The sequence below is a fragment of the Branchiostoma floridae genome, chromosome 17, assembly GCF_000003815.2.
Source record: "Branchiostoma floridae strain S238N-H82 chromosome 17, Bfl_VNyyK, whole genome shotgun sequence".
In the NCBI taxonomy this organism is placed as follows: Eukaryota; Metazoa; Chordata; class Leptocardii; order Amphioxiformes; family Branchiostomatidae; genus Branchiostoma; species Branchiostoma floridae.
Window position 1 is genome coordinate 5878640 of NC_049995.1, and position 11882 is coordinate 5890521.

Genomic DNA, 11882 nt, shown 5'->3' on the forward strand with positions numbered 1-11882 from the left:
AAAGCTCCTTTGTGAGCGCTTTCTTTAATTTCATAACCATTTCATAGTTATCTAATGTTTTTGACATGTTTATGGACCTAGTTTCAAGTTACGTAACACCCTACTACGAGATATACGCACTTCATACGCATTTAATCGTTTTGTGTCCGTTTTAGGTCGCTTACAGTACCATGTGCCGTATTGTGCGTATTGCTTGCTTACGTAAAACCGACACAAGTCGATTGATATGTGCATGAGGTGGAAATTGTGTGCGTACTACTGCGTATAACAACTGCCAATTTGGATGCAATACGTTAAAACAATGACAATGCACAACTCAAAAAGGGATAAGTATAAACGGACCCCCCAAATTTCTAGAAAAGGTTGAGAAAGCAAAGCCACAGCTGAGCGACTAAGCCTTTAAAGGTCGATCTGTGAATTTCATGAAAAAAATTATTTTCTTTGAAAGTTTATGTGTTTTTCTTTCAATTATAAGACTTTGACATAGAGGAAAGTGTTACGCTGCCATTCCCCCACTTAGGCGATTTCCACTGAACGTACTGGTACTCCATGTGTCTGTTTCTAATTTTCTGGGAATTCGAACATCCGGTCCTAGCAACCTGTGTAGGCTGAAAAAATAAAGGGTTAAGTACACAAATCCAATTTTGGCTGCTCAATTGTCTCTCATTACACTGGGGGATCTTGGTCCTCCGTAGGTCTCTGTTTCTTGGAAGCCTTGGAAGATACGGTCTTAGCATGCATATATATATACATATATATATGTAGGATTTTCTATTAAAGAAACAGCTTTGAGTAGTGAATTGGTGCCTGTCCCCGTTTCCGTGTGTGTAATCCAACTTGGGGTCAACTCGTGCCATTTTCTGACAACATTTTGTACATTTTGGCCAGCTGAATGTTGCGAGGTAATAAAACCGATAAACCAGGGAATGTCTTGGACTACTCAAGTGACTCGGTTTCTTACCAATATTTGAAAAATAGCAAAATTTAAAACCAATTTAAGTCTGCGCAAAACAAGAAAGACACAAGCTGTATAATATCAAACAGTCTTAGAAACCATCATACTAAGATAATAGATTTCTACAGGTAACTTAACACTAATGGATCAAAAGCGTCGCCTAGCCATCCTTACTACATATGCAAAGTACTGCTCTATTTTGAAAGCACTTTATCCTGATGGATCAAAACGTCACCTAGCAATGTTGATTAAAAGTACAAGAGTCCTTGTATTGACGTTGTAAAGCATAACTGTTCACAAACAACACTTTGGAAAAAAAGTGTATACTATAGAGATAACAGAAGAACGTATTATGTTTTATATTATAATTATGGCAGGGATATGAATTTCCGTAGGTGCCCAGATCCGTGAATGGTGAAACCGGAATTGTTTGACGACAAATAGGTGTACTACACTTCTTTCTGCTGAATGTCTCGTTGTGTGAACATGAAAAACTTTCAGCTGGGGCACAACAAGCGAACAACAAAGTGTCTTCGATTACCTATTGTTTTTCCTAAAAACTAGAGTTCCATGACTACATACCTCCATACGTGAAAAAGACTTGTGCTATTAAAGCCTGTGTCATGTATGTAGCTGCAATGTTTTTTTAGTAGAATGACTGCAAAATAAGGAAATATGTAGATTTGAGTGAGAACAAATTACATCAACCTACAGTACGTCAAGCCCCCCCCCCCCCCCCATTTATGAGGAATGCACAATACATTTCGGACACTAAAAAGTGAGTGCAAAGATATTATCAGTAAACAGTACAAAATTTATTTCTTTATCTATATGAAGTTAGTTACGCATCATGTAAAAGCCATTTTCTGAATTAGAGTAAAATAGAAATAAATCTCATTGAACCTAAACTTTACAAATATCTAGCACAAAGGCTGCTGACAAAAGACTGTTAGAATGCAAGAATTACACGCAGAATCCATCTGAATACAAAAGAAATCGCCTTGACAATAAAACACTAACATATAGTACAGGTATAATCAGGTAAAGGATTCACATTTCCAGGTTTAAAAACTGCTTTAGAAATCAGGACAATGATAAAAGATTATATTTAACACTTAGCGACTCTAACTAGCATGAATGGGTGTTTTAGAAAAATCAGAAAGAACATTGCCACCTGAAGCTGAATTTGTCACTTCTAATACTCGAAGGAAAAATGTATTGAAATAATGTCAAAACTGTACCATCAATTGTAATGCATGTAGTTGCACTCAACACTTTGGGCTTTAAAACAAATCTATCTTTAATTTAACACTTGGAAATCATAACATTTTAGAATTAAAACCCAATGTCGCAACTGGCAACACCATAGACCATGTTTTGCTGAACGCTGTTACATTTCGTGAACATGTGTGTTATGGAAGATATACTTTCTAAGCCAAATTCACTCACGATCTGCATAGCATTTTCGTTAACATCGATAACATCAATGTAGAAGGGAATTTCTGGTGGAACGGTCGCGACTAGAGCGTTGAAGAGCTGTAAACCAACTGCAGAGGACTCCGCGAAGATGGGAGCGATTTTTCTGGAGAAGGAGGTGCTCTGGTATCCTTCATAACAAAGCCGACTGCACCCGTAGCCGGCGATCCTGTATTCTCTCTTCTGACCAATGCCTTCGATACTATCGACGGCAACGAGGTTGATCGAACCAGGTTGGTTGATCCAGCTCTTCAGCAAAGTTGGCCGTGACACACCAGAAACTTTTTGGTCAAAGGCACAGAAGTCGTCAAAGTTCACTTTGTCAACTGAAACCAGCGTTACACGGTCCTCGGCGTTATTGACGGCATGGTCATCATCAGTACGACCAACTCCGCGAAACCGGATTGTTTGCCACGAACTCTTGAAACCGGATTTCTCGTAGTTACTTCGCTGAGCGGGAGCACTCTCCAGAAACAGGTTTCTGTCACCGATCGTCTTCATGACTTCTTGCCACATCCTGTAGCCATACCCCTTTCCCCGGAAGGGCGGTTTGACGATGTATTGGGTTATCGAAGCAACATCTGCCCCGAATTTTACGGTACCAAGCCCTCCGATCGGAACACCATCTAGTTCTGCCAGGTAGTAACCGGTAGGATCCTGCTTATAGTAGGATTCTGCATCGTAAACGCATGGGCACCACCCCTCCGCTATTGCCCACTCAAACAAGAGCGAAAATTCTGACGGGGTGGTCATCAGACGGACACGGAAATTTTCTGTTTTATCCGTCCCTTTTAATGATTGGCCATCGTCGCCGCGTGCTCCGTCCTCCATTGCTGCGTCCCTTGCCTAACAGAGGCGCTCCTGGACTGAGGGATATCAAAAGAATCAACGAGGTCATTAAAAAACGTTCAAAGGATTCTTTCGGAGACTTTTACTGATTGACCATGAGGTAAAAAAATAATCGTTTGCAACAAATAATCGCAAAAGACAATGCAAATAGACTAAAACATTCATTTAAACGTTATTGTGTTGAAAAAATATGAGGTTCTAACAAATTCTAAGGGAAAATGTGCCTGTTATTCCTGATATGTTCATATCGTCTGCCATCTTGGATTTTGACCGATGACGTCATCAAATTAGCATATTTTTTGTATTTTTAATTATGAAAGATATTCTAAATAGCATGAGATTATATTCATGTAAAGACGTAGCAGTAATACTTAATATAGCAAATAAACGTGATTCATCATAAAAACCAAAATTAGTGATTTTCGTCAAAAATGCCTGTCAACAAACGGTTGCCAAGGCAACACGAAGAAATGGAAAATTTAATACTTTATGAACTTGTTCCCAAAAGCATCTTATGGAAACTCACTAAATTTGGTAGTTCTAGCGTTATGTGACATGAAAGTTGGTGCGTGCCCCAAAAGCCCCCCACACCCTCCGTCTGAATAGGGTTAAACAAGGTTGGTTACTAGACTTCAACATTGGTCCAAAAGTTTCTGTAACTAAGCTAGCCAAAGGCAGTGTCCATCTTTCCGCTTAGTGGATTAGAAGATTGACCACCAAGACACAGTACGGCACGTGTTATGACGTAAAACAAACATAGCACAGCACCTAACACAATTTTTGTACCAGGGGGCCTTCGTAACTCCAACCCTGAGTCACCACCGCATAGCCTAGCTGACATTTTCTGAACCCCTGGTGCTAGTTCGAGCTGCAGGGTCAAAGTACAAAGTACGATTCATGATTACTTTCTATTAATCTTCATACCAAAATTGGTAGCTTTGCCTTCTGTTGGCTATGGTCAATATTTCAAGAAGGGGACATAACACAGTATAATAGGACGATGTGAGAATTTAACTCCTCTGCCAGCTAAAGTACTTCGTTAGCTAGATAATGTATCCAGAGCGCCACAGAAACGCTCCTTGTACACTGCATATTAAACCCCCTGTGTAGTCGTTTGTAGCGTTTACTATTCAAGGCACGCTGCAACATCATGGCACCAAACTCATAGGGTTAAGTGACTTTGAAGACCCCCAGCGAAGTGGGTGTTGGCTCCCCTAGCAACACATAGCAACCACCTTTGACCCCAAGTTTTCCAAATTTCCCCCATTGTTCGATAATAGCCCCCTCCCCACCAAGTGTGAAAACATTCCGGGAGGGGTGCCGCCTGGCCAGGTGAGACATTACCTGGCACCCTGTAGGGTGGGGGGTAACGTTTGACAATAATGTCTGGGAAGGTAAGCAGGGTGTGTATTGGGTGTAGTGTTTCCAGTGTGTTAGAAATAGTCTGAATGCTACTGTTTGAATTATGCTGTCATCATGAGTATGAATAACTTTGCAAATGGATACAGTGCAGCTCAAATAATTCGTATCCCACCAATTATACGCTGGGACCAATTTTTACATGATTTCGACTGACTAAAACAAGAAACAAATAAATGCCCCCCCCCCCCCCAAGTCTTACTAGGGCTATTAGCTTTTCCATAGATTGAGTTCACTGTTGTAGGAACATGATACATATACTTTCAGCTAATGTTCCAGGTCAGGTCCACCAGAAGAAGAAATTGTTTCAAACTGAAATCTTTAGAACCTTTCAAGGGAGTATTACTTCTGTTGTTATCCACCAGACCTACTAAATGTATTTACAAAATTCTCTGGTGCTACTGTTTCATCTACATTCTTTAAATCTACAATAAGAAAACATGCTAGTCTTTCAACTTCTGAAGTCAAGAATATTTACCAAACAACTTGATCATGTTTCCCCCTAGAAACAAGGATGTTGATTATTTCAACCTCATTGCTTTTAAACAAGTAATATTACATGAAGTATCATAATGTATTATGACTATAGCCAGGCCTGTATGCTCAAAGAATACTGTTAATAACTGTACATTGCTGAAATGAGAACGACATTCAGCATTACTGAAATCTGAAGCTATACAGTTAAATGACTAACAAATCAGACAAATAGATAGTAGTATATGCATCATTAATCTATTTCAATTTTGTTTCTGAATACAATGTGTATTTACAAATCTACGTTACTCAAATTTGTTCCATATTTCATAGTTACTGTTCCTTTCTACCACATTCTTAAATACCTGTAATTTGAATTGTCCTTAGAACACCTAGCCCTGTACAATATGAGCAATCATCAAAAACTATGCTAATATATACAGAACATTTGTAAGGAGTGAGGAATAATTGTTTGACAGTCACAGTCATTATTTTGCCACTAAATCAGACAGATTTTGATTCAGACTAAATGTGGTTACTACCCAGGGTCAGTTTCTTCTCTGCCATTACTGTTTCTTGGATAGACAGGTGAAATTTTTTCAATCCAACTTTCTTGGAATTCTGCTTCTTCTATATATTTGTGTGTGATACTTTAATGCTTGAAAGTTTGTTTATTATTGATCAACAGAACCCAAGCTGGCTGTCTGGCTTGGCAGGTAAAGGTGTGACAAGCTGTGAACATGCCCATTGTTCTCCTCAGGTAGAGTAGTGCCCTGCTGCCAGGCACTAAGTCAACAAATTAATTGGCCATATTGTTCCTCAATCCAAACAAAGAGATCACATTTCATGCTTGGAATGGCTAAAAGTTGCAATTTTGTCATCTTATCTTTTCCTTAAAGGCGCAACCATATGCAATATTCTTATTTGTCGCAAAAGACATGACGGGTTAGTAGACAAGTTGTACTTTAATGTTCAGGGGGTCCCGTGGTTGTGCATATTTCCACTTCCCTGTCAAGCTGCCATGAATATTTCACATATTCTATTTTTGAAAATATTTTGAACATATTAAAGGATATCTGTGTTATTATCATACTAGTGGGCATGGTACCACCTCAACATTATAGAGTGCTCTTTGCTGAAAACATACATACCACATTTGTGTAAAAAATATGACCTGGGGTGTTGCGCCGAGGGCTTATAAGTGAGAAAATTAAGCTGTGCTTATTATATTCATATTATAATATCAGTGAGTCTTTTGTGAAATCCATATGGTCTGAACATATGCTATGGGTCTGTAGCTCCACTTCCTGTTGAAAATTTTGAAAAATACCAGCCCAGTAACTTTCTACAGCTAATCAAAGTTGGTGGATCAGTTAATTAGGCAGAAGGGGGAAAAGTGTCTTAACTCACTGAGTAACGTACAAAGCTGTTAGTGTCCAAATAAACAGGTCACCCTACCTGAACAAACAAGAACCTTAGCCTTGTACAAGAAGGCCACTCAACTGTCTCCAGTGTTCTGGCCTGTGCTTCGGCAGTACAGGAACGTTTCCAACACGATCGCAGTTTACATGACCCGGAAGTATTCTGAGCCTGATCCAAGGTCACATACTTGCAATGCACCACTTTATTCTAATGGTCAAAAGCGTCACCTAGCAATATTTATTAGAAGTGCAATGAACGCGATCCTAATGTCGATTGTAATACATGTAAATTCACAAAGATACGGACAACGTTTGTCACGTAGAAGAAATTTTCTAATCTTACACGTTTACGTACGTTTCATTATGGATCAAAAGTGTCACCTGGCAATTTCTACTGAAACTGCAATTATCTAAATGTAATAATAGGCTAAGTCTTAAAGTCGCATATTCATAAGTTTTAGTATTTGTAATATTTGTCATCCCTACACAACTATAATTTAACTTACCTAGTTGATATAACATTTCGCATGGTTTCAAGATGGCCGACACATGTCACAAATCAACATGGTGGCACCTTTATCTGATGGTAAAATAGAACATGTCTACAACAGAATATAAGCCCCAGCTGGAAGACGTGTTATGGGATTATACCCCTACAAAGAAGATTGTCTACCAGTTTTCAAATTTTATTGCCTTCGAAGAGTTTCTTGTTTTCTTTATTCATTTCATTTTACCACTCAACTGTTCTTGTGTACTACGTCGTATAACATTTCATGTTGAATAACCAATACATTTGTTAAAAGTTATCTGCTCTAGCAAAACGATCTTGGATTCAGAATATACAGCCATGGTATTTCAATGCGCTATCTCATTCATGTAATTTGTCGTTAATATCCATCTTATTTACTCAGTTCGTTGTAACATATTTATCAATCAGTCAATTCGTTATAGAAGATATTGTATTTACGAAGGGACAACTAGTCAATTCATGTAATTCAACCGGAGAGCCTTTTTAAAACTATTTCATTTACGACAATCGTAGTGAAAGTTATGTTAGTCACGTCATTTGTAGTAAAATATTTTTAATTCACGCTATATTGTTTCACGCTATATTGTTGACATAATCCGTAAAAAACCTATTTATTCACGTCATCAACAAAATTTGATGTAGCTACCTTCCTAAATATAGAATAATTGTAAAGTTAGCCCGGGGGCTAATTGCAGGTAACACGAGAGATTCAGACAAAGTAAAAACAATATTATAAGTGTCTAGTCTAAAACTAGTAAAATCTAATTCTAGATCCTGGATTATTAGGTTTGACTCCTTTTTTGAAGACAGTGAAAGACGAAAGATCCCACCTTTTCTATTATGTGTGGGTTTTGTGAAGTTAGAAGGAGAACTGTTTTCTTTTTGTCGGTGAATGTAAAGACATTTGGGTGGAATTTGGTGGCCTCTTCAAACAGCTCTTTTCTTGCGTGATCGTAGAAAGAGCAGTTTGACATCTGTTTCGTCTTCCATCATGTTTGACGTGCACTGTTTGCACGTTCTTTTACACACAGGTAACTTCTTGTACCGCGCTCTCTCAATTTCAAGAGGGTAGGCACTAATAATGCTTATTAGACAATCCTCCGAAATTTAGCGTGAAGAGCCGCCGCCCTCATAGCTTACCGCCCTCTCTCTTCCAAACACACCGGCCAGTGACACCGGTACCTTCGTGGGTCTTTGTCTGTAACAGTAGTAAAGACATGTTACACATGGAGATATCAACTAGAAAAGTAGCATTTGGAAGCAATACTATAGTTATCTTCACATTGCGATACCGGTACCTTCGTGGGTCCTTGTCTGTAACAGCAGTTATATCTCTGTCACTTTATCCACGATCTACGGGCGTATCGATGGAAGATCGGCCATATTTCAGATCGACAGAGGTGCGCTTTTTTCCACCTGAAAACCGTCCCTGGCACATATAAGCCATACTTTGTACCTTGTACAATTGTTGTGCAATAAAGTTATTATTATAAGCGAGGCTCGGACGATTGCCGCAGAATCGTCGTCCGATCGATTTTCGCCAAATGTGACAGGGGCCCGGGGTATAAGGACATGTCAGAAATGGAGATATCAGCTAGAAAGGCGCGAGTTGGAAGCGAATATTAATGTTATCATCACATTGCTAAGCCTAACAAACGTAAACGTCTGCTCTACTATCACTTGACACTGGTACCGAAGCAGAATGTCCGTTTTTAATCTTTTGTCCTGGACATGCTATGGTTACGATTTGCATTGATGGCGGCGGATAGCTTTAAATGCAAGGAAGAAGTGGTGTAGGTTTGGCTATCCTAGCATGATTTTTCTTCTTTTTTTTTCGCCAATTTGCTTTATTGTATGATCTTCCTGCAAACATCCAATAATCAGGAAATTGACTTGCCACGGTCTTTCACATTTCTATCGATCGAACGTAAGGCAATACATCTATGCTCAACTGAAATACTATTGTCGTAGTACAAGTAAACGCTTAATTACTACTATTGAAAAGAAAAGAGCCTGTTACACTCACAAGTATCATCTTGTCTCCCTGTAGCTCGCGAACAGTGATGTTTTTTTGTCCGTCCGGAGCTGTCTCGTGGAATATCAGCTTGTTGCCTTCTTTGATCGTAAATTTCTTGAGATGAAAAGGAAATAAAAGAAGAAAAAAATTCTACAAACATTTGACTGTGATTATATTGGTTCTTAGCTTGTTCCCTTGGTCCTGAATCACAATATGCTGGAATACATTAGAAGACATATGGATTATAAATGATTGGATATCGTGATTTGTATATATCTAGACATTTTCATTTACTGTTCAAATTCTTATGCATAAATGCCTGTCATTGCAATAGTCCTACATTTTATAAATGGTTCATTCCCTGGAAAAAGCACAATAGATAAAACAGGAAAACATAATACGAACAGAGACGGTATACTAAAGAAGGTTGAAAAGATACATTAAGGTCGGAAAAGCACAGACACCAAAGAAAAATGAGTTCGTATATTGATGGAATAAGAGCAAAAAAAGTATCTACTTTTTACCCAGACTACCTTTTCTTGCGATTTGTTTAAGTTCGCAGCGATATATCAAGATCCTTTGATGGATTTGTTTTATTATATCGGTAGTTATTCAAGTCTTGAAGATGCTGTGTGATATTGCAGACGTAGTTTTTGGGGTATAAAATCATATAGAACGACACCCCCATCTTAAAGGCAGTGTGGTTAAGACTAGCACTAGCCTCTACCAGGCTCCGTGGATCGGTAGAATCATTATCCTCAACATTTCGTGGTGAGGAAACGTACTCTTCTAGCCGGCTAACTTCCCTAGCGTACTATAGACTCTATTTGTCCAATTCCTACAATTAGACCACCGATCCACGAAGCCTGGTAGAGGCTAGTTAAGACGTCTAAACAGTTGTTTTGTTTTCTCACCTTCATGGGAACTCCTACTGGTCCCACAGCACCGCTCTCCTCTCCTACTTTAAACGGAATGTCTCTCTTCCCCCCTTCACTCGCTGGGTCGGGAATCTAGAGTAATCTCACGAAAAGGATTTAGATTAAGTCATCAGCCGCGCATCACCAAGAAAACCAAAACATGTTATCTGAAACGCGACGAGGAAGGGATACAATTTTAGTCACGTTTAGGACCGCACACGTCCGACTGCAGCGCCGCCTAGCAGTTGTAAGTGGTATTACAGTCCGTATGGCCTGAAGAAAGCTGGCTTTCAGATTGTCAAAACATTAGCAAAAGGTTGTTTGTAAAGACCTTGCAGATGATCTAACGATGTAGGGTTCCACTCTTTATTGATGTTATTAAAAAAAAAGAAATTGAAGATGAATAGTTGTTAGTAAGGACATTTTTATTTATCTACACTATGAACCCTTATGGCTATATCTTAAGATGTTTACAAATTGACCATATTGAGCACTCACTCACTCACTCACTCACTCACTCACTCACTCACTCACTCACTCACTCACTCACCACTCACTCACATAGCTAGTGGACGTAGGGCAGTCTGTCCTCTGTACTAAAAATTGTACTACCCGTAATCATTCACTCACTCACGTACTCACTCACTCACTCACTCACTCACTCACTCACTCACTCACTCACTCACTCACTCACTCACTCACTCACCACTCACTCACATAGCTAGTGGACGTAGGGCAGTCTGTCCTATGTACTAAAAATTGTACTACCCGTAATCATTCACTCACTCACGTACTCACTCACTCACTCACGTACTCACTCACTCACTCACTCACTCACTCACTCACTCACTCACTCACTCACTCACTCACACACTCACTCACACACTCACTCACACACTCACTCACTTTTGTACATGTGCAAAACGTTTGAAATGACGTTACGTTTACAAAAAGCCCGCACTATGTTTACAAATGTTAATACTACATGTACACAAAGTTTGGCTCAACTGTAAATTTTATCTACACAGTGACGTACAATACACACACACACACACACACACACACACACACAGAAAGTACCGGTATCAAGTAGAAGTAGATTTAAAAAATGAAGATTTTACTCACCCTCAAGATGACTAGGTCTTCTTTGTCGATAATCTCGAATTTCTGTACCGTTTTGAAAAGCTGAAATGACCTATTTGGATCAGGAGCACCTGAAAAAAAAAGGGAGAAATTGTACGTTACTTGGATTGATAGGAAACTCTTGTGATTCTGTAGTATGGAATTTTAAGCAGTAGAAGCCAGTTAATTGCACAACGGATGACCGCACACTTCTGTTATTTGCACGGAATCCCAAAATCCTGAACCGGTGCGGTCCAGATGGATAACTTCGCATTATTGCACCATGTGGATAATTGTACTAAATACGCTGGCAAATGAAGTGTGCAATTAAGCGGCTTCTACTGCACTAAAATTTTGTCGGTCCGCTTGATATACTAGTAATCAATACATGGAATTGATGTTGTTGTTTTTTTAGTTAAACAACCCCTGAGTTCTATATCGCCATAGACCACTTCTACCGTTGACACATATGTTGCCCAAATTCCTGTTCTAAAACTATTCATACCCACTGACATCCACAAGATCTTTTAATATATGAAATTTATGTTTATCAATCTATTGGGAAGTCGGGCGTTACGATTTTTAGCTAACATTGGTTGGCATAGCTAGTCTAAGTCGTTAATGAGTGTTTTTAATACAGGTGAATGGAAAAAAAACAATAGGTAAGCATACATCTGGTATAGTATTAGTAAAGCCTAAAATG

General features: G+C 39.0%; 2 protein-coding genes across 2 annotated transcripts in view; both read right to left on the reverse strand.

Moving 5' to 3' along the window:
- Positions 1 to 1039: 1039 nt before the first annotated feature.
- On the reverse strand, positions 1040 to 6763 carry LOC118404208. The gene is made up of 2 exons (XM_035803237.1): positions 6632 to 6763; positions 1040 to 3297 (listed from the first exon to the last, which is right to left on the reverse strand). Exon 2 carries the CDS (start codon positions 3260 to 3262, stop codon positions 2291 to 2293), a length of 972 nt encoding a protein of 323 aa, XP_035659130.1. The 5' UTR covers positions 3263 to 3297; positions 6632 to 6763; the 3' UTR covers positions 1040 to 2290.
- A 1321-nt stretch (positions 6764 to 8084) lies between these two features.
- Positions 8085 to 11882, reverse strand: part of LOC118404211 — a 5829-nt gene continuing 2031 nt past the window's right edge. Inside the window, exons 2-5 of the mRNA XM_035803241.1 lie at positions 11183 to 11271; positions 10055 to 10150; positions 9150 to 9254; positions 8085 to 8321 (exon numbers count right to left, since the gene is read on the reverse strand). Coding sequence (XP_035659134.1) covers positions 8253 to 8321; positions 9150 to 9254; positions 10055 to 10150; positions 11183 to 11271 — 359 coding nt within the window. The 3' untranslated portion in view covers positions 8085 to 8252. The remainder of the gene's footprint in view (positions 8322 to 9149; positions 9255 to 10054; positions 10151 to 11182; positions 11272 to 11882) is intronic.